The sequence below is a fragment of the Tilletiopsis washingtonensis genome, assembly GCF_003144115.1.
Source record: "Tilletiopsis washingtonensis strain MCA 4186 unplaced genomic scaffold FA09scaffold_2, whole genome shotgun sequence".
NCBI lineage: Eukaryota > Fungi > Basidiomycota > Exobasidiomycetes > Entylomatales > Tilletiopsis > Tilletiopsis washingtonensis.
In genome coordinates, this window is record NW_020311999.1 from 80,239 (window position 1) to 101,288 (window position 21,050).

A 21,050-nucleotide genomic window follows, 5' to 3' on the forward strand; every position below is an offset into this window, starting at 1 on the left:
GGGCAAGGGAGTGAGGGTGACGAAAGAGATGGTCGCAGCGGGCTGCGTGGCGCTGCCCTTGCTGCTTTCAACTGCATCGCCAAGCAGCAGAGGCGTCCGTCGGCCCGCCTGTGCCCCCCGATTGCAAAGGAGGCGCCGATGGCGCGCGCCCGCCTTCTTTTGGGGCGCGGCGCCAGAGGCCATTTGCCTCTTGCTCCCACTCCAACTCGTGCACGCCACTCTGACGCATCCCCCACACAAACAGAGCTCAACGCCGTGCGCGTCGTGCACAAGGAGCTGCGCGGGCCGGGCGACCACGTGGCGGCGCTGCTGGTGCGCCTCATGCGCTCCGCCTTTGACGTCGTCACGCGCTATCCCTCGCACGCGGCCAAGTTCCCCGCGCTCAGCGAGGCCGCTTCAAGCAGCGACGTAGCAGTGCCCAACGACGGCGCCGACGCCTCTGCGGTGCGCCCCACGCGCCGTGCCATGCGCGCCTCGCAGGCCGGCGGCGCGCCCGAGGCGCTGCCGCTGGCGCAGCTGCGCAAAGAGGGCCGCAGCTTCGCGCCCGAGCAGTGGCTCGTGCGCATCGTCTTTCTCGAGACGGTCGCCGGCGTGCCCGGCTTTGCGGCGGCCATGGTGCGCCACCTGCAGAGCCTGCGCCTGCTGCGCCGCGACGGCGGCTGGATCGGCACGCTCTTGGAAGACGCAGAGAATGAACGCATGCATCTCATGGTGGCGCTCAAGCTGTATGTGAGTAGAGAGAGTGGATGCAAGCGCTGTGACGACGCTGATCCCCCTCCTACCCACAGCGCCCAGGCATCTTCATGCGAGCTATGATCGCCTCTGCCCAGGCCGTCTTTACCGCCTTCTTCTCGGCAATGTATCTCGTCGCGCCGCGCGTGGCGCATCGTTTCGTGGGCATTCTGGAGGAAGAGGCTGGTGCGTCCCCCCTTTCCCCCCCCCCCTTTCTTCTGCCTCACATCGCTGACCACGTAACGTCTAGTCCTCACATACACCAACATCCTGCGCGACCTCGACGCGGGCCGCCTGCCAGAGTGGGAGACGTTCCCCGCGCCGCCCATCGCCATCAGCTACTGGGGCCTGCCGCACGACGCCAAGCTCAGCCACGTCATTCGCGCGCTGCGCGCCGACGAGGGTGAGTGGGAAGCGAGAGAAGAGGGGGGGGGGGGGGGGGGAAAGCGCCCCCCCCCCCTCCCCCCCCACCTCCCTCCGCGATGGCGATGTCGCAAAGACTGACGCGCTGCCCCTCTCGCCCTGCCTCACCCAGCGAACCATCGCTTCATCAATCATTCTCTCGCCTCGCTCAAGTCTACCGATTTGTGCGTCCCCTCCCTTCCCCCTCCCTCCTTCCTTCTGCTGAACTGTCGCGCGCCCACGCAACCAACAGCAATCCCTTCGCATACGGCAACGCGCCCGCCGCGCTGCGCGGCTCCACATGGGGGCTGGAGCGCGACGAAGCACTGGCGTACTTTGAGCGCGAAGATGCCAAGCGGCGCCGCGCCAACGCCGCGGGAGGCGCGGGCGCGGGCGCGCCGAGGGCCGAGGGCGCGGCGGAGCGCGATGGCGAGCTGCTGCGGCTGCAGAGCGCAAAGGAGCAGCTCGCCGCCGACGCCGCTGATGCCCTGCATGCTGCCGCCGAGAGGCTGCCCCACGAGGCGGTAGCTCGCGGGCAGAGCGAGAAGGCAGACGTCAAGAGCGTGCGCCAGTAGAAGGCGCTGCCCCCCTTCGCAACGCCGTCCAGCTACTCCCTCTTCTCTCCACGTTCCCCCCATCGCCCCTCCCCTCTCTAACCTCGCCTCGCCTCATGTCTGATACCCTCTCTTCGTCGCACGAATTCACCACTCCTTCTGATGCTGGTATCGTCGATTGTTGCTCTGCTCGGGCCATGCCGTCGGCACCGCCGTCGCCAGGAAACGTCGGGTCCTTTACTTGTCGCCCTCGCCCTCCGCCTCGCCCTCGTCGGCGTGCGCCGCAAACACGGGCTTGGGCTGGTTCTTGGCCCACGCGGTGGTCCATTTAGGATCGGACGTCGCCTTGTCGGCGTACTTGAGCAGCGCCCTGTTGCGAGCAGGGAGAGAGCGTGACGGGAGGGGGGAGCAAGGGAGGAAGAGGCGTCAGCGAGAAAAGGTCAGCATGCAAGAGGAGAAGGAGAAGGACACGCACTCGCGAGGATCTTCGTCGCGCGTGTTGCCCTGAGGGGAGGGAATATGATCAGTGTCAAATGTGGAAGGGGTCCATCGAACAGCCGGCCCCACGCTCCCTCCGAGCTTCCCCCCCCCCCCTCCGCCCTTTTGTTTGTCACTTGCGTGGGCTGACTCCTTCGGCTCCGCTTCCCCTCCTCCCGCCTCGCTTCTGTACGTCGCTTCGCGCGCGACCATCCACACCCTCGCTTCTCCTGCCACGCGTCACCTCCTCACGCTCTCCTGCACTCACGCGGTAGATGTTCTGCACGACGTGCTGCGTCGCCGCCGCGCCAATGCGGCCGCCCTTGCCGGGCCCGCTCATCGGGCGTTCGGGCATGCGGCTGGCGTGCGGGTCGGCGCGCATCTTTTCCATGCGGCGCTTCTTTGCCGCCTGGCTCATGCCCATGCCTCTGTCCGCCGCATTCTCCGCGCCCGGCGTGATGACGGGCATCTCGCCAAAGCCCTCGAACGTCGGGCGCACCTTGGCGCGCTTCGCCACGGCCAGCAGCGCGCCGCGGCTCGACTTGTGCGCGTCGAAAAAGACGCACACGGAGCCGAGCGACGTCGAGGCGAAGAGCTGGTTGATCTTGGGCGCGTAGACGAGACGCACGACGGACGTCGCCTCGCCGCCGCCGATGGGGATGCGCCGCAGCGGCGCCAGATCGTCGCGCGACAGCACCTCGATGGCGCCCGAGGAGAGCAGCGGCGGCGCCTCGCCGCGCTCGGCCGCCGCCTCGACGGCAGCGCGCTCCGTGGAACGCTCCGCAGACGTGCCAGTCAGCAGTGTCCGCTCGTCGAGACTGAAGATGAGGCTCGTCTGCGCGTACTCGTTGCGCAGGCCAGTGCGCACGGCGAGGGGCTTCTTGAAGCTGCGCGCGTCCCACAGCTTGACCGAGTCGTCGCCGCCGCGCGTCGCGATGGTGCGGCCGTCGCGCGAAAAGGCAATCGCCGACGTCTCGGTGTTGCGTTCGTGCGCGCCCTCGATGCTGCTGCTGGGCCGCGCAAGACTGCTGCTCGTGCTCCACAGATGCAGCGCGCCGTCGAGACACGCGGCGCCCAGCGTGCGTCCGTCGTGAGACACGCCCATTGCCGTCACCTTGGTGCGCGTGCCTCGCTCCTTGCTGCGCACCACAATGACGCGCGCCTGCTTCTGCTTCTCTTCCGCGTGCCAGAAGCGCACCGAGCTGTCGGCGCTGGCGGTGAGAAACGTGTCGGGCTGCGTCGGGTGCCACGCGCAGGCCGTGAGTTCTGCCACGTGGCCGTTCGTGTTGTTCATGTCGCGGATGTACGGATCGCCCTTGCGGAACGTCGCCAGCTCGGCGCCGTCGCGGTCGAAGAGCTTGGCCTGCGCCGTGCCGCTGGCGACGAGCAGCTGCTCGCCCGAGGCGCTCCACGCCACGTCGTGCACCCAGTACGTGCCCGCCGGCTCAAACGACTTGAACGGCCGCAGAGACGCCGTCATGCCGCCAAAGTCCCACAGCTTGACGTCGTAGTCGAGGCTGCCCGTCGCGACGCGTGCGCCGGATGCGTCGACGGCGAGCGCAGAGACCGGCTGCCGCAAACAGGTCAGCCACAACGAGTCAGCCACGGTACAGAGCGGGGAGGGGAAGGAACGAATCAGTACTGGCACGGCAGACCGAGGCTGCGAGAGATGGGCGGCATGCGCTGCGAGGCAACGTGTGCTGCGAGCTCGACGACGTGACGAGATCGACATGGCCATACACAGCCGGCACCGACGTGCTTCTCCACAGCCGCGCCCGACGTGCAGCCTCGCTGCCGGCGCCGAGCTGCTCCTTTCGCGGCTTGGCTTCAGCCGCACCTGGCCCGCCTGTGCAGCCTGGCATGCCGTGCACGACGCACATGCGCAGCACACGCTCGGGCATCGCGCTCAGTCGGGATGCGATGCGATGCGCGACGCCCTGGCCAGAGCGCGGGCTCGCGTCCTCTGCCCCTTCGAGCTGCAGCACGCAGCATGCGATGCGCCAACACCCCTGCTGTCGGCTTGGAACCCATCGAACGGGGGCAGCATGTTCCATGCCCACGCCATCGCCGCAGCCGCCGCTTCCCGCCGTCCACTCACCTTCGTGTGGTCCTTCAGCTCGACGCACTGCGCCACGGGCAGGCCGAGTTCATCATCGCCCTGCGGCTCCGGCCCCAGATCAACACTGCCATCGCTGTCGTCGTCGCTCGCGCCGCCCTGCTCGGCCGCACGTCGCTCGGCCTCGCGATTCGCCGCGCGCTCGGCGGGCGTGAGGCCGTCGTCCGACTCGTCGTCGTCGTCGTCGCTCGCGGCGGCAGGCCGTTTCTGCGGCCCGGAGGCGGGCCGCATGGGACCTCGGACCGCCGGTGCACTGCGCGCGGCGGCGGCGGTGGGCGAGTCCCAGGCGATGCCCTGCAGCGGTGCGGCGCTGCTGCTGCTGGACGCCTCGGGCGCCGCTCGTGGGGCAGCGCCCGGACGAGGCTTGGCGGCCTTGCCGAAGGACATGGGCATCATGGCGCGCAGTGCTTCTTCGTCCATGGCGGGCAGAGCGAGAGGGTTGGTGGGCTGAAGGTGAAGATGTTGCGCTGCGCTGCGCCGAGGAACAGAGCGACGCGTGGTGTGGTGGGTGAAGGCGGAGCGTGGTGCCGAGAGGACAGGAGGAGGGCGCAGCAGTGGAGGTCGAGGCGGCACTTCTCTCGTGCGGCAGGCGCTGGCGGGGGCGGCGCGCGACTCCCGGCGCCTCACTTCCCCGCTGTCGCAGGGGCATCCCTGCCCCCTGTCCTCATCCTGCAGCCCCCTGCTTGGGCAGGCTGTCAGTGTGCTTCTGGGCAAGAGGATGGGATGTTCCCTCTGCATTGCTTTGCTTGGCTGGGCTAGGCCTGCTGGGCAGGCACAGGCAGAGAGAAGGGCACACTGCAGCAGCAGCAGGTGAGTGTCAGAGGGAGACTGCATAGCTGCATGCTGACTTTTCCCTACAGGATGAGCAGCCTGGGGGGGACTGCTGAGCAGAGCAATCAGCAGGAGTAGCAGGTGAGAGCTGAGCATCTAGTGCCTTGGACCACAGCTGACTTGATCTCCTGCAGCCACCTACAAGCTCTGAGCTGGGCCACTTGTGCTCCAAGCAGAGCCAGCAGGTGAGCAAGTAGCCTGCTATGCAGCAGACTGTCACTGACCTGCCTTCTTCTGCAGTGAGCTGCAGCAGATACCCCTGTTCCTGTTCCCTCCCATGTCACTTCTCCTTGGCTGCAGCAATGGCACTTGTCTACCTGAGGGTACATGCAAGCCTTGGCCTCTGTTACTGGTGCTGCTGTAGAGAGCTGCACTGACCCAGAAGCAAGTGTGATGCTGCACAAAGCAGCAAGCATCATTCATTTGTCCTGCAAAGCATGCCCTTCTTGGCCAAGCTGTGGGCTGGGCAGCTGGGCACTTTGATGCAGCAGTGTGGTGCATACCAATGGGCATTTTGGCTGGCTGTACAGCCCAGAAGAGCAACTTGAAGCAATGCAATGGCGCTGTCAGCTGCACTGGCCTTGGCAAAGTCCTGCTTGACAGCTTGCATGCTGCAGTCATGCGCAGGTGCCAGCAACTGCAGGATGGCGGGCTCTGAGTGCTCCTCTGCAGCTACACTAGCAGTACTGTGCCCTGTTAGCAAGCTCTATGCCCAAATGGCTCTGTTTTCATGCCAGCATTCCTGCAGCAGAGCAGCACAGAGCACCAGATAGCAGTCAAAGAGTGCCAGGCCACCACACAGCTTCAGCAAGCTGTACAGGCTCTGCAGGGCTCACGGCAGGCTGTCTGACGCTCTGCGCATGTCAAAAGCAGTGCATAAGGGCCTGCAGCAAGCCCTGAGGCCTGCCAGGCTGCCTGAGGAGTGCAAAAAGCAGAGGAGCAAAAAGAGAGCAAAAATGCCACAAAAGGCAAAAAGTATGACCAGCACGGGGCTCGAACCCGCAACCTTCAGATGTACAGAGCATTGAATGCTCGTAAATCGTAGTCTGCTGCGATGCCAATTTCGCCAACCGGCCATATTTGATGTTCGGCTGGAAAAAGGTTGCGTACACAAATCTGCTGCATTGATCATCAGAATTTGTGTGATAACTTGGTCCGTACAGGCAGTGGGGAGCTTCTGGTGAAAGAATGGAAGGATTTGAGGCAGCACTGGCTGATCTCTGCAGATGTACCCTACCCCTTGACACTAGGCTGCTTGACTGATGCACACTGCATCTGTCTTTCACCTGCCAAAGTCTCAGCACAGCTTGTTAGAGCCACTGCTGTGATACCTGCGCCTGGCCCAGACAGCAGGCCCCTCCTGTTGCTGCTGCCTGTCTGCAAGCCCTGCACAGCCCATGTGCCACCTGGACACCTGTAGCACCTGCAGCACATGCCTGGCAGCCAGGCAGCAGCAACAGGAGCAGCCTGCTGGCTGGGCCATGCGCAGGCATGCAGCTGCAATGCATCATGGGTGGCACATGCACTCCCAGCACCTGGGCTCAAGCAGGCTCAGGGCAGAGCAATTGCAGGTCTGGCCCTCATGCTGGCTGCTTGACACAGTGTAGCAGATGCTGTCTAGCAGGTCTGTATTGAAGCTCAGTGTGAGACTCAAATGGCTAGTGAAGCTGCAGCACTGTTACTGCATTGCAAAGCTAGCTGGTGTGGACAGCAAAGGCCTTGATGCACTTTGCTGGCACTTCTGTTGAGCTGAAGAGCTGAATGATGCATGATACAGCATGGGCTAGACTCAGTACAGCTGGATTTGTGCCAAGAAAAGGCACATGCGCGCTGTAGTTCTGCTGCAGGTGTATCTGCTGCAGCATGTACAGTTTTAGAAGTGCTCAAGCAGCTGGCAGGACCAGTGCAGATCTCCCTGGTGACTTGTGGAGACATGGCGCAGCTTGGCCAACCTGGTGCGCACAGGCTCAAACTGCCACACTGGGTTGCGCAAGGAGCAGTGCAGGCCAGCAATAGGGCAAAGAGCAAGAAGACGTGCGGCAATGAATGAGTGTAAGCATGTTGTCAGCCACTTCTGAGCTAGGCAATATCATGCAGGCAAGTGCCTCAGCTGCAGCTGACAGTATGCGCTGCACTGCAGCAGATCTGGGCACTGGACCAAGCACACTTGCCTGCAACCAGGCCTACATGGATGTCCTTCTGAACAAGAAGCCATTGTCCTACCTGCGCACAGAAGAACGCCAGCGCGTCCTTGCAGCCCTGCCTCCCAACATGATGGTCACACTGCCCTACAATGACATTGTGCACAGTGCAGGCAGCATGCTGCAGCTGTGCTACAATGAGGCCACCAAGGCTGCGCGTGTAGGGCGCAATGGCAGCAGTGTGCTTGACCATTTCATTCTGCATCTTGCCAACACAGGCTGCCTCAGGCAGCACTACAAGATCAATGTCACTGCCAGCCTCAATAGCCTGGCAGGCACACGGCATATTCACCCTTCAGCCTTGAGGCTAGACAAGCCAGTTGCAGTATCCAGACAAGGACAGCAGGTAAGTAGCCAGCCTGTGGAGCTAAATACTGCAATGCACCTGATTATGCTTTGTTGCCAGACAGGCATGAATCCCTCAATGACAAAGAGCGCCTGCCAAACCCAAGAGCAAGCGTGTGGCGCAATGCTGCCAAACTCAGGGGCTCACAGCTGCTCTAGGCGCACAGCAGCAGCATGCGCTTGGTGCATATGCAGTCTGTTGAGCTGCTTCCTTTTCACTGCGCCTGCAACTGCCTCTTTGAGATCACTGGCAGGCTTCTCCCTATCCTAATCTTCAGGCGCCTGCTGGAGCTGGCTTTGACCTGAATTGCTGCTGCCCATGCTTACAGGCCATGCTCTCTAGAATGTGCGCGCAGCCCCAGAGCGCAATTCAAGGCAATTGGGCATCTCCAGCCCATGTTGGCTGCACTCCAAGCCCTCAGACAATCAATGGTGCTGGTTAAGCCTTAAAGGCTCAAGTGCAGTAGTCAAAGTTTGTAAACATGCAAGACCAAGCCCCTCTCACTCCAGAAGCGGCTTGGGGCGCACCAGTGCATGGCCTGCAAGCAGCACATCCCACATAGGGCCCTTCTTCATCTTTGTCAGTGTGCTTGTGCATAGGGCTGCAGCCTCAACAGCAGCAGCCTTGTTGTGGTGGGTTGGACAGATGTTGGCAGCCACATGCTTGATGAGCTTTGTTCTGTGGTCAAACTTGTATGGAAGCTGTTTTGTCTACAACACCAAGGTCTGCCTGCAATTGACAAGCCCAGGCCGCTTGTGAGTGCCATCTTTCTTCTTCTTGTTTGCCACCTAGGCCATGAGCTTCCACTGCAGCGCGTAGAGAATGTACAGCAGCGCAAAGTTGCAGAGGCTTGCATTGGACCAGGCCATGATGGGCACTGCAAAGATGTCTGTCAGCAAGGAGCTCAGCCAGCATGCTTGAAGGCGCGCAAGGCATGGCTGTGCACTGCAGACCTACCAGATGTGAAGTAGAGAGAGCGCAAGGTAGGATGCAGTAACTCATGTATCAGGTGTGCTTGCTGCAAGGACAGAAGTGAGCGTGAGCAATGAGCAGGCAGGCAGCAGGCATATTGGCCTGCTGAGAGTGGCAGCACAGCTAGACGTACCAATGCCTTGGCAGGCCTCAAGCAGCAGGGCAAGGATGTCACTGCTGAGCAGCAAAGGGTGCCTTGGCGGATTGCAAACAATGCAGCAATGCTCTTGCGCTGCACCTGGCAGGCGTGTGGTGATGACTGCACCTTGCTGCAGGCAGCTACAACAAGAGGTGCCTGATGCAGAAGCTGCGCCAGGCAGTGCGCAAGATGCATGAGCTGCGGGTCAATGAGGTAGAACTTGTTGAACTGGCGTCCAAACAAGCCGGCCTGGCATGGAGTTGAGGAACACTCCCTGCATGAGCTCTGTGGAGGGCACAGTGCAAGTGAGAGAGCAGTGTTTGGCCTGGAGGGCATACAAAACAGGCATGCAGAAGGGCGTGCAGAAGGGCAGGCAGGGCAGTGAGCACCTGGGCAATGCAACTTGCTCTGACAGGCCCGCTTGCTGCAATGAACGGGCTGACAGATTAGATGCTGCAGCAGCGCAATGCACTTGTCACGGACAAAGCCGTTGATCTGGTCAAGACAGTTGTACAAGGCTTGTCTGCTGTGCTGGCCAGCTGTGGGTCTGTTGGCCAGGCCTGCAGTGCGCAAGGCATAGCACCCAGCAAAGCCCCACCAGGCATCTGCAGGGACAAGTACCATGCTGTTGGGCACAAAGTAAGGTGCCACTTCCTCCTTGTTGCCACCAGTGCAGCGCAGCAGGTACCCTTGCAGCAGGACTACAGTGTGCGCATGCCTTTCCTTGGCATGCAGCTGACTGTCATAAGCCCAGCCCATGCTGTGTCATAGACATTTCTGCTCTTCAGCTCAAAAGAAGTGCATCTAGAGCACCTTGTCAAGCAGCCAGGATGGGGGCCCAGCCTTCAACGGCAGTTCCCTGAGCCTGCTTGAGCCCAGGTGCTGGGAGTGCATGTGCCACCCATGATGCATTGCAGCTGCATGCCTGCGCATGGCCCAGCCAGCAGGCTGCTCCTGTTGCTGCTGCCTGGCTGCCAGGCATGTGCTGCAGGTGCTACAGGTGTCCAGGTGGCACATGGGCTGTGCAGGGCTTGCAGACAGGCAGCAGCAACAGGAGGGGCCTGCTGTCTGGGCCAGGCGCAGGTATCACAGCAGTGGCTCTAACAAGCTGTGCTGAGACTTTGGCAGGTGAAAGACAGATGCAGTGTGCATCAGTCAAGCAGCCTAGTGTCAAGGGGTAGGGTACATCTGCAGAGATCAGCCAGTGCTGCCTCAAATCCTTCCATTCTTTCACCAGAAGCTCCCCACTGCCTGTACGGACCAAGTTATCACACAAATTCTGATGATCAATGCAGCAGATTTGTGTACGCAACCTTTTTCCAGCCGAACATCAAATATGGCCGGTTGGCGAAATTGGCATCGCAGCAGACTACGATTTACGAGCATTCAATGCTCTGTACATCTGAAGGTTGCGGGTTCGAGCCCCGTGCTGGTCATACTTTTTGCCTTTTGTGGCATTTTTGCTCTCTTTTTGCTCCTCTGAGGAGGGACAACTTACTTGGTGGGTTGGGATGAGGAGTAGAGGGAGGCTTGAGCTTGAGGATGCTTGAGGTGGTGGGGGGAGGAGAAGAGTGGCAGGCTGGGGGCCCCGCCTTTATAGGGAAGAGGCAGCAGCCAGGGTCCAGGGTGAGTGTGCAGCAGCTGCCTCCACCTGACTCCGCAGGCAGATGAGCAGAGGCTGAGCAGCCAACCACAGGCCAGCACAGGCAGGCAGGCAGCAGGAAGGGTCCAGCTGCAGAGCAAGAATGGGTCACAGATGTGGGGCCAGGCTGAGTCATGGCCTCCACATGCTGACATCATACAGGCAGCACACAGGCGGAGTGCCTGCAGCAAGCAGAGGGCAGCAGGGGGCAGGGAAACCGAGCCAGAGAGGTCCCAGGAGCATTTGGCTGCAGGGAGTCTCGCGCGGCCCCGCGACGCGCCGCCCGCGCCAGAGCCGCGGGATCGCGGCGCGCGAGATTCACGTGCGTGCGGGGGTGGAGGCGCGCGGCCAGCGACACAGGCGGCGTGCCTCGCTCGGCGCTGGCCGCCAGCGCTGACCCGCTGCGCCTTGCGTTGCTCTTGCACCACCATCCCGATCCCCGCATCGCCCAGCACCACACATCCCGCACCATGACTGCGCCGCCGCCCAAGATCACGTCCGACGCCGAGCGCGCCCTCGCCTCCGAGACGGGGCGCGAGCTGCACTGCGAGGGCTTCGAGTCGAGCCGCGTGAGTTGCAAGGCGGGGCGTGTGCGAGGCCGCCTCGGACAGGGCTACTGCACCCGTGCTTACGCCTCCTTCGCCTCAGATCTTTGCGCTCTCGGCCGCGCTTCTCGCGCAGCCGCTGCCGGGCGGCATGACGCCGCGCCGTCTGATCCGCAGCATGAATGCCATCTTCCTCTTCATCGTCTCGCCCACGTCGCCGCTCGACCCGACGAACCCGCGCACGCGCCCGAGCCGCAGCGGCGACGCCCACGGCGGCGGCGCACTGCGTCCGGCGCTGTGGTACGTCGACATGCGCCGCAAGGGCACCATCGGGCGCGGCCAGCCGCCCAAGACGCTGCTGGGACGAAAGCGACGCGCAGACGTCGTCATTGAATGCCGTGAGTGTGCGCCGAGGGAGTTACGTGAGAGCGGTGCAGAGTGGAGCACTGGGGCGAGCGGACGTGAAGGCGGGTGCAAAGGCGGCCGCGGTGCGAGAGCCGCTGCAGGAGGTGTGCGAGGTGGCGCGCATCAAGGAGGTGTGCAAGGAGAGGTCCATGCATGGAAGGTGTGCGTGCGGTGCGGGCCGTGGCTCCGCAGAGGGTGGCACGGGCAGCGAGAGAGGAGGACGCTCGGCTTGTTGCCTCGTGCGAGAGTGCCACAGCAGCACGGCAACCGCGCTCGACTGCGGCCACTGTCGCATGCTTGTGCTCGTGTACGCTCCCTCACCACACTCCCTCGCTCACTCGCTTCTACTCCAGTCGACGGCGACCTCGTCGACATTGCGACAGGCAAGAAGCACGCGCAGAAGCTGTACAACTCGGGCCGCGTGGGTATTGCCGGAGCGACGTGACGGTTGACGCGCCGAGCTTACATCTTCACCCTCAGATCAAGGTCAAGGGCGACCTCGACAAGGCGCTGCGTCTGGCCACTGTGCTGAGGTGTGTCCGACCCTCTCTCTTGCGCACTTCGCATCGCTGACGTAGAGATGCGCCAGCCACGAGCGCTCGAAGCTGTACGGCGCCGCGCCCGCCGACGCCGCAGGCAAGGAGTTTGGCGTCAAGATGCCCGCCGCGGGCAACGACGCCGCCAACGAGTACTCGGACGGTGCGCCGGCGCCGTACAGCGACATCAGTCCCGCTCGCTCGCGCCTGTAGGCAGCATTTTGGCGTTCGTGTGAGACTCGGAATGGCATGGCTCTGATGTGACGAGTCGACGGATGTGCATGGAGGAGGCGCGCGGCGCACGGACGCCAGGGTGATATGCGCGCTGCCTGCGCGCGCGCGCGCGTCGCCGGCCTGTCTTCGCGACCACCACCACGCCTGTCCCCGCACTTGCTCGCCCGTCCCCGCACTTGCTCACAGCGATGGCCTACCGCGCACCCGTCTCCTCTCTCTTCTCCTCGCTCAGCGCGCAGGCAGGCGCATCGCTGCAGCCTTCTGCGCCGCCGCCGCCCGGGCTGGCAGCCGCCGAGGCACGCACGCTCTCGCTGCTCGCTACGCTGCATGCTGCGTCGGCTGCGAGGAGCGCACTCGCAGCTGCGGGACCGGGCACCGTCGCGATTGCCGCATGCATCGCTTGTGAGAGGTGAGTGTGCGGCGATGTGCGACGGGTGGGGGCAGGAAGAGTGCTCGTGGCAGGCGCTGCGTCGCGCACGGGTGGAGTGCCCGTCGGGCTTGAGAGCAGTGCTCAGGAGCTGTGGCGGCGGCTGGCAATGCGCTAGAGCGGCGGACAGGTGACGTGAGCAGCCGGACATATCTTCAGAAGCGCTTGGGCCGGTGAGGAGGAGCAGAGTGCTGGTGCGCTCCGCAGGCAGGCGTGCATCGCCCAGACCGCGATGGCGCTGCAGCGAGCCCTTGCTGGCGAGGCGGCGGCGGTGACGGCCGCTAGCTCGCTCCACGGGCCGGCGTGTGCTGTGAAGCGGCCAAGGGTCAATGCGGTGCCAGCGATGCCGGGCGTGACGTGGCTAGCGGCGTGCCGAACGTCGAGGGCCCTGCCGGCAGAGCGCCTGGCTTTGACGCTGCGCATCGGCGGTACCAACCTGCTGCCGGTGCGCAAGGGCAGACGGAGGGGGGAGCGCGGGAGGATGAAGCGTCGGGAGAGTGGAAAGCATCCGGCGGAGAGGCCATGGAAGGACCGTGGCACACCTTGCGGTTGTTCCTCCATCCCACCTTGCGGTTGCCCCTCCGTCCCACCTTGCGGATGCCCCCTCCACCCCACCTTGCGGTTGCCCCTCCACCCCACCTTGCGGTTGCCCCTCCACCCCACCTTGCGGTTGCCCCTCCACCCCACCTTGCGGTTGCCCCTCTACTCGGCTGACTTCCGACGCAGCCTGCCGCAGCCGATCCCGCAGAGCGCCTTCGAGAAGCAATCCGGCCTGCGTCCTGCCGCTTTTCGCGCCTCGCTTGCCGAGTTGCGCTCCGTGCTAGCACAGACTCGCGCATCATCCGCAGCATCGTCGCCGCGCACGCCCAGCCGCAGTCAGCGCGGCGACGATGCTAGCGCTGCGAGTGGGAGCAAGCGGCCCGCAGAGGACTCGCCAGAGGAAGACAGGAGTCCAGCGGCGCTGAGGGCGCGCGCAGCGGCAGTGCAGAGCGGCGCGGCGTGGGGGTTGCAGCGCAGTGGGAGTGCGGGAGGCAGCACGCCAGCCACGCCGTCCAGGGCAGAGGCGAGAGCGCAGGCAGCGGCTCCGGGCTCTCACACGACGCCGACACAATCTCAAGGCTCACGGCAAGCCGACAGCGCCGCCAGCACGCCTCGCAGTGTGCGCTTCGGTCCGAGCGACGCCGACGAGGAGCCGCAGACGCCCTCGCGCGGCGCCGCGGCAAAGACGCTCTTCGCACCGCTGCCGCACACGCCGTCACGCGGCTCGCGTCTGCGTCCGACCGAGGAGCTCGACGATGACGAGTCGCGCGACATCGACGAGCCGCAATTGGCTCCTCCAGCCGACGACGGCGAGCGCGAGTATGCATTTGCACTGTATCCGCGCCTGCGCGAGGCCTGGATCGATGATGGGCTGGACGCTCGCATCGAGCACTGGAAGGCGCGCCTGGCGAGCTCACGTACGCTCGAGGAGGGAGAATGGGGCGCTGATGGGTGGGGAACCCTGCCGCTGGCGAGTTAATCAATCGTTGCAGCGCACACAGAAAGGAAGTGGCAGACGCGGAGGGGTCAAGTGTTGCGGGGCGAGGGAGCGGGGCGCGAGTGAGAGAGAATGTTGCGGGAGGAGGAAGCATTCCGAAGCGGAGGGAGTGTCGTGAGGAAGGGGGTCGAGAGGTCGTAAGGACGGTGAAGCTAGCCAGGGGGACGTGGCGTGAATCGGGACGCGCGCTGCTGCTGAGCGCGTCGCGGAGGCAACTGCTGCTGCAGTGAGATGCTCCTGCTCCTAGCTGGCAGCGCTGTGCCGTGTCGTCGCACTCGACTGCGTCGAGGGACTGACAAGCACATAGCGAAACGGCGGCGGGTGCGGCCCCGAGTGCGGCGGCGTGCTGCAGCGGTCGCGCCCGGAGAGGTCCCACAGGCTGCTCTCGTCGAGCTCGCCGTCGGCCGACGAGTCGTCGTCCTCGTCCGTCGAGTCGCCGTCGCCGCTGCGGATGCACTCGTTTGACAGGTAGCGCACGGCGGCGTGCGAGAGACGACGCCACGGCGCGGAGAGATGGTCGTGCGCCGTCACGTCGCGCACGTCGAGCGCCCGCTGCTTGCGCAGGGGTCGAAAGTGCGCGCGCGACTCGACGAGAAAGACGCCAATCTGCTCGAGCTCGCGCGGCGGCTGAAAGACTGGGAGGCGAGGGCGTCAGCGCTGCCGCAAGTTCGGAAGGAAGATGCGACGTGCCAGTGGGGCCTGCAGTGTTGGCTAGTGTCGTGCGGGTCGCTCACCAGACAGCAGGTACTCGCACAGGCTCCCGCCCGTCCACGTCTGCCGGCTGTGCAGGACCGCCGTGAGCGCCTGCTCCTCGAAGCGCAGCTGCTGCTCGAGCGCCTCGGCCTCGTCCACGGACAGGCTGCCGATGCTGGCGCGTCGCTTCTCGAGCGCCTCATCGAGCGGATCCTCGTGCATGTCTTCGCAGGTGCCGATCCTCGCCTCGGGAATCTCGGCGACAGGCAGCAGCTTGCCCGTGTATGTCCCGCTTTGCCGCCGCGCGTCGTCGGGCGACCACACGCTCGACATCGACGTATTGTGCCCCTCGCCCGTCGACCAAAACGAGTCGCGGCGCGTTGAGCTTGCTGGCGAGGACACGGGTGAAGCATAGTGCAGAGGGGCTGCGCTTGGTGGTGAGGCAAACGATTCGCCCGTAGCCGAGGCGAAGCTGAGGCTCGGCGGTGAAGCGCACTGACTGGGTGCCGGCGCAAAGTGAACGCTCGGCGGTGAGACTCGATGCACGCTTGACGCCTCACTCGGAGGCGAGCCAGGCGGCTCAATGACTGGTGCTTGCGTGGCGCACTGCACGCCCTGCGAGAAGCGTCCCGCGTGTACTTCACGGCCGTGCAAGAGCGAGGCGGGTGCCGGAGCCGCCGAGATTCTGCTGGCGACGACTCGCGCAGTCGCAATGACGCCGGGACTGTCGCCGCACGACAGGAGTGATGCGCTGCCGCACGAAGCCATCGAGTTCCGACCAGAGGCCATCGATCGTCTGCTGGAGGTCATCGAGTCTCTGTACGACGCGCAAGAGGGACTGCCGTGCGAGGCGCCAGAAACACTGCCGCACTCGCTCTCGACGTCCGAGTCGCTCGGCCGCACAATGATTGCCGGCGTGTCGCGGAACACGCACGGCTCCGACGATGTGCGTGTATGCGCAGCCATGCTCTTGCCGTGCTTGGCGCTCGTCGACACGCTCTGCGGCGGCGTGTACTCGTCAAGCATCGCGGCAAGGTCGAGCGGGGCGGACGGCATGCGCTTGTGCGTCGGCGTGGCGCACGGCGTGTCGGGCGCGGTCGGCCCCAAGCCGAGCTCGTGCAGCAGCTCCGGGCTGAAGCTGGGCGGAGGGACGTGCGCAAAGCCGACGCGCAAGTCGACGTGCCGGGGCATGCTCGGCGGGACCACGCTCGGAGGGAGTGCCGCAGAGGTCGTCGACGGTGCGGCCGCAGAGGCGCCGTTGACCCGCTTGGTGAGGTCCAAATCGCTCACGCGCGGCCTCACCGCCCGTCCTCCTCCCATGCGCACACGGCTTGGCGGGCACGGAGATTCTTGCACGCCGCTCGGCGTGCCGGGAGTAGACACCATGTCGAACGCCACGGCCGCGTCATCGACATCAAGCGAGTCGCTGCCGTCGGCCGGCGACAGACGAATCGAGGGCGTAGGCACGGGCGCCAGGCTGGAGTCCGCGTGCGAGGGCCGCGGAGGCCAGGTGAAGCCGGATGAGGCACTGCCGCGCTCATTGTCGTCGTCGTCGTCCGACTCGTCCATGAGCCCGTCGATGAGACTCTGCAGATCTGCGCCATCACTTGCGCCAGAGCTCAGCGTCGAAGTGTAGCTGAGGATACTCTCGCCGGTGGTGCTGGAGCGTCGCGCAGAGTCGCCGTCGTGCCAGTGTGGCCGCAAGTAGACGTCGTCACGCGCAGGCGACGCCTCGCCAAAGCTGTCGAGCAGCGAGGAGAGCAGCTCGGTCGCCTCGCTCGCCAGGCTCGATGATGTATCGCGTGCACTGCTCGTGCGCTCGCCAAGGTCGTCCCAGTCGCACGGCGTCACGCCGCGGTCCGCACGGATGTCCTCCCAGCTGTGAGTGTCGGGCCACTCGCGGTCCGGCTTGATGGTGAACGCCGCCGAGTTCGGCGGCGTCGGCAGTGGTTCCTGCGGCGGGTCCGAAGGCGGCGCCGACGCCATCGACTCCTCTGCGACATACAAAATTGACGACGACACCGTCTGCACACTTGCCACCGTGTCGTTCCTCTCGTGCCGCTGCTCGCCGCGCAGCACGTTCAGCTCTTGGCTATCGCACGAGCTGACCGTGCTTGCGCGACTACGCCTCGCACGAGGAGGAATAGGCAACGAATGAAGAAGGAGCATGGCCGCGTTCTTGTCGAGCGGTGACTGAGCGCGCAGACTCGAGGAGGGCGATGCGGCTGTTTGCACGAGCGCCGGGACGGCCGGAGCGCGCTGCAGTGGCGCTGTAGGAGGTGCTGTTTGAGGAGGCCCGGCCTGCGTGGGCGTCGGACTGCGCAAGTCTCGCTGCGTCGGCGTCGGACTACGTACGTCTCTCTGCAGTAGCGGCGCACTCCTCGGTCCGCCGTCAAGCACGCGCTTCGGGCCCTCAATTGTCGCGCTCCTCGGCCCTTCGAGGCTCGTATCGCCAAGGCGCAGCGGCCGGAGCCAAGGCTTGTCGTCTCCGGGCGGCGGAGAGGCAGACATGGCACGCGTCGCGGCTGCGCGACGCTCGCTGAGCTGTGCACGCGCCGAGGCACTGCGAGTGGAGACCCAGTCGCTTGCCACGGGCACAGGCGCAGGGCCAAGCACGTCCCAGCTGGGAATGGCGGGGCGTACGTGGATGCTCGAGGTGCCTGGCGCGGCCCGGACTGAGGAGAGAGCGTGAGCAAAGGCATCGGCAGGGTGGATATTTTGAGCTGCTCACGCAAGTCGATGCTGCGCGACGCTCTCGGCACGGGCTGTGTGCGTCCAGTCTGCCGCAGCAGGTCCTCGCTCCGTCGTCCAGCCAGCGTTGGGAGCGTGGCGAACCATGCCGTCGCACTTGTCTGCTCTGCTTCCGGCCCTTCCGCTGCATTGGACACCGTGATGAGCTGCTTCTGCCGGCCGATGCGCAAGCTGCGATTCCACCACGCCGCCCTCGACGGCGGTGCCTCCGTCGGCGGCTCCTCGAGTGCTCTGCCGTTCGGCGCCGCTGCGAGAGCCCACGCGTCAATGCCAGTGCCCAACACGTCGAGCCAGCTATCTCGAATGGCCACATCTTTCCTCGGTGCGTTGCCAGGCAGCAAAGCACGGTGAGAGAGGAGATGTAGTCGTCGAGGAACGGGCGCAGCGCGTGTCGAGCCGCGAGGCGGAGAGACTGGAATGGCTCGGGCGGCGGAGATGACGCGACGACGGCCTCCTGGCGTGCGAGCGGCGCTACTGGTGCGACGACGACGAGAGGGAGTGGCGGGGAGCGGCTTGTTGAGGGGAAGAGGAGGCGAAGAGGGCGGAGAATCGTCGATGTCGACGTCGGCGTCGCGAGCAGAAGGAAAGGAGACGCTTGCGGCACTGCCGCCGCTGACAATCGTGGCGGTGCTCGCCTGCCGACGACGCGGCCATCGCATTGAGCCCGAAGGACGCGGCGACGTCTCGTCTGCGCCGGCAGTGGTGTCGCTCGAGGTTGGAAGCGGCGGCACGAGTTGCGCACGAGAGGACTTGGGCCTGGCAGCGAGAAGAGAGAGTCAGTTGAGCACGTCATGCGGGCACACACGCAACTCACAGCAGCTTGCGCAGATTGCCGATCGACGCTGCAGAGCGCATCGTGCGCAATCCACCGCTGATGGCTCCGCGACGAGGTGGCGAGGCGGCAGCGCCTGGAACAGCGAGGGAGCCGCCACTCGTGTCCGCAGTCGGCACCGTACTCCCCTTGCGTGGCACCTGCGTACTGCCCTTGCGCATGCGCGCCAGTTTGCGCAGCGCATCGACGCCACCGCCCCTGCGGCTTGCCGGGCTCTGGCTGAAACGACTCGGCAGAGGCTGCGCGACGTGCAACTGCGACTGCTCGTGCGGCGAGTGCGCAGACCGTGGGGCATCGCGTGGCGGAGTGCAAAGGCCAGCTGTCTCGTTGAGCTCTGCAGTGGCAGAGAGAAGACGCGGACGAGGCGCGCTCGGCAGCTTGTTGAGCAGAAGCTGAGCGCCGACGGCACTGTGCGTCGAGAGGGAAGAGGCGGGGCGACTCGAGGCACGGTCGCTGCGCTGCGAGAGGGCGGATGTAGGACGTGCGAAGGGATCGGCGTCGAGTGGCAGACATGACGGCTCAGGCGGCGGCTCGGTGCGCGAGAGCTGCACGGATCGACGGAGCGAGGCGATGCGCCCGAGCGTGCCGCCACCGCCGCTGCTGCTGCCCGATGGCGGCGAAGCGATGCGACCGAGGGCAATGCCATTGCTAGAAGGCGGGTCCGTCCAGAACGGACTGGCGCAGCGCGATTCGGGGCGCATACAGTCGCTGTCCGTAAGCCAATCCGGCTCACAGCCATTCGAGGCGCCGACGTAGAACGGCCGCGAGATGCGCTTGCCGCGCACCGACTCGCACGAGGCGCGACGGCTGTGCTGCGGCGAGGCCGTCGACGTCGTGCTCGCCTGCGGACTGCGCGAGGGACGCTCGCGACTCGTGGTGCCAAACGACTCGTCGAGCGTGCGCAGCAGGGCGCGGGTGCGAGTGCTGGCCTCGGAGCGCAGCGAGTCGAGCGAGGCATCACCGACGGTGTCGCTTGTGCCGATGCTTGCGTTGCTCGCGTTGCTTGTATCGCCGACCTCGCCGCCGCCGCCGCGGGGCACACGGCTGGCCAAGCTCCTGGTCAATCGCATGGGCCGCGAAGACGGCAGCGTGCTGAGCGGTAGGCGGCTCGCAATCGAGATGCGCGCATGCGGCGCGGAACTGTGCGACGTCGAGGAGCCGAGCGTGGAGCCGCTGGTGGGGCGCTCCATCGTGTGGAGAGGGGAGGAAGTTGGCTGACCAGGCGAGAAGGGAGAGTGGGGTGGTGGCGAGGTGGCAGGCGGCCGTGCGAGGACGGCACTCTCGACGGTGCGCAGCAAAAGTGTGCTCACTCGCCTCGCCCGTGCTGTGCTCTTGCTGACGCACGCACGGTCCTCTCAGAGAGCACATCGACGCTGCGCATCGGACCCTGCGGGAACAGCACACTCTGACGTGAGATTTGAGAGAGAGAGGAGCTGCCGAGGTGCTTTGTGTGGCGGCGCGAGGGCGGTAGATGATGCTCTCTCTCGAGCCGGAAAGGAGGCCGCCGTGCTTGCGCACGCCGCCCGCGGCCCGCACTTCGGAGTGCGGCCTTGAGTGGAGATCGCTGCCCCCTCGACAGCATCTCCGCCGCCGAAGTCGGAGCCGAGTCCATCCCGCATCTCCCTTCGGAGCTGCCGTCTTTGAAGGAGCGCAAGATCCGCGTGACGGCAGTGAGATGCCCCTGACGAACGCCCGTTCTCCTGCGCAGCTTCGCTCTTCCCTCGCCTCTCGGAGCGAGATGACGCTCGCTCTGCTGCAGCTGTGCGGCCCGCGGGATGCCAGGTGATGTCGAAGAAGCACGAGTGGCCATGCCGAGGGCAATGTGACCTCGCGTGCGAGGTGAGAGAGGCAGCGCACGCGCCGCGCCGCGAGGAGGCGAGAGGACACGCGGCAGGCACGTTCGCCGTCCAGGGGTCGGCCCGGTGAGAGCTCTTCCTCGCTTGCGCATCAGCGCAGGAGAGAGGCAAAGGCGTGCGAAGCATTCTGCCCGGCTCCTGCTTGCCGCACGAGCACCGTGCTTTTTGATGGACGCTCAAGAGGTGTATGCGCTCCCGGCTGAGCACGCAGGAGGCGGACGAGCCTTGCACGAAGAGCGCGCCAGACGACCAGCGGCCAAGGTCATGCCGAAAACAGGCGGTTGCCATTCCTGTCTCAGCGAACATGTCGCCTTTCTCTGCTGCGACCATGAAGACACCGGAGAAAGCCACACACTGACGCTTTTGGCAGCCCTCGCTTCCCGCTGCGGCATGCGGAGCCGAACGACGTGCCTGCGTCTCAAGAGGGGCTGCGGCGCGGTGCCTTGCGAGACTCTGCCTCCTGTGGCGGGCCTCCAAAGGACAGGAGCCGCCTCTCGCGCGTTCGCCGCCACCCTCGTCAACACCTTCACTACTCACGAGGATGGATCTGGCTGCGGCCGCTCGCGCTGAGTTCTCCATCCTCGCTGCTACACCTGGCCGCGCATTCAGGCGGCAGCCGGAGAAAAGAAGGACCTCTCTGCGAGCAGAGTGGCCCCTCGGCCGACCCAAGCGAGCGGCTCAGGGGCAGCCGCGCGAGCCGCGGTAGCCGAGAGTGCCAGGCACGAAGAGGTACGAGATTGGCATTGCAGCTGGCGTGATGACGGGGGCCGCAAGTGATGTGAGGGTGCGGAGCGAAGCCGGTCGCCGTCGCGTTGGCGGGCA

General features: G+C 65.0%; 5 protein-coding genes and 2 non-coding genes across 7 annotated transcripts in view; 4 read left to right on the forward strand and 3 right to left on the reverse strand.

Moving 5' to 3' along the window:
• Positions 1–2,015, forward strand: part of FA09DRAFT_327404 (AOX-domain-containing protein) — a 2,697-nt gene extending 682 nt beyond the window's left edge. The window contains exons 2-6 of the mRNA XM_025741390.1: positions 245–729; positions 789–918; positions 983–1,135; positions 1,268–1,319; positions 1,388–2,015. Coding sequence (XP_025600947.1) covers positions 245–729; positions 789–918; positions 983–1,135; positions 1,268–1,319; positions 1,388–1,709 — 1,142 coding nt within the window. The 3' untranslated portion in view covers positions 1,710–2,015. The remainder of the gene's footprint in view (positions 1–244; positions 730–788; positions 919–982; positions 1,136–1,267; positions 1,320–1,387) is intronic.
• FA09DRAFT_109554 (WD40 repeat-like protein) lies at positions 1,745–3,982 on the reverse strand. The gene is made up of 3 exons (XM_025738987.1): positions 2,434–3,982; positions 2,164–2,192; positions 1,745–2,058 (listed from the first exon to the last, which is right to left on the reverse strand). Exons 1-3 carry the CDS (start codon positions 3,901–3,903, stop codon positions 1,926–1,928), a joined length of 1,632 nt encoding a protein of 543 aa, XP_025600948.1. The 5' UTR covers positions 3,904–3,982; the 3' UTR covers positions 1,745–1,925.
• Positions 3,983–6,090: 2,108 nt separating this feature from the next.
• FA09DRAFT_t9 lies at positions 6,091–6,188 on the reverse strand. Its single transcript has one exon. It is a non-coding gene; the product is annotated as a tRNA-Arg (tRNA).
• A 3,920-nt stretch (positions 6,189–10,108) lies between these two features.
• Positions 10,109–10,206, forward strand: FA09DRAFT_t6. The gene has a single exon. It is a non-coding gene; the product is annotated as a tRNA-Arg (tRNA).
• Positions 10,207–10,836: 630 nt separating this feature from the next.
• Positions 10,837–12,166, forward strand: FA09DRAFT_314301 (hypothetical protein). Its single transcript, XM_025740757.1, has 5 exons — positions 10,837–10,981; positions 11,061–11,355; positions 11,716–11,783; positions 11,843–11,895; positions 11,952–12,166. Exons 1-5 carry the CDS (start codon positions 10,883–10,885, stop codon positions 12,109–12,111), a joined length of 675 nt encoding a protein of 224 aa, XP_025600949.1. The 5' UTR covers positions 10,837–10,882; the 3' UTR covers positions 12,112–12,166.
• Positions 12,167–12,320: 154 nt separating this feature from the next.
• On the forward strand, positions 12,321–14,078 carry FA09DRAFT_336086 (hypothetical protein; the record flags this gene model as incomplete). The annotated part of the gene is made up of 2 exons (XM_025743835.1): positions 12,321–12,541; positions 13,697–14,078. The coding sequence occupies 2 exons, from the start codon at positions 12,321–12,323 to the stop codon at positions 14,076–14,078; spliced, it is 603 nt and encodes a 200-aa protein (XP_025600950.1).
• Positions 14,079–14,702: 624 nt separating this feature from the next.
• On the reverse strand, positions 14,703–19,092 carry FA09DRAFT_327408 (hypothetical protein). The gene is made up of 3 exons (XM_025741391.1): positions 18,355–19,092; positions 17,521–18,296; positions 14,703–17,464 (listed from the first exon to the last, which is right to left on the reverse strand). The coding sequence occupies exons 1-3, from the start codon at positions 19,071–19,073 to the stop codon at positions 14,808–14,810; spliced, it is 4,152 nt and encodes a 1,383-aa protein (XP_025600951.1). The 5' UTR covers positions 19,074–19,092; the 3' UTR covers positions 14,703–14,807.
• Between the last annotated feature and the right edge of the window lie 1,958 nt (positions 19,093–21,050).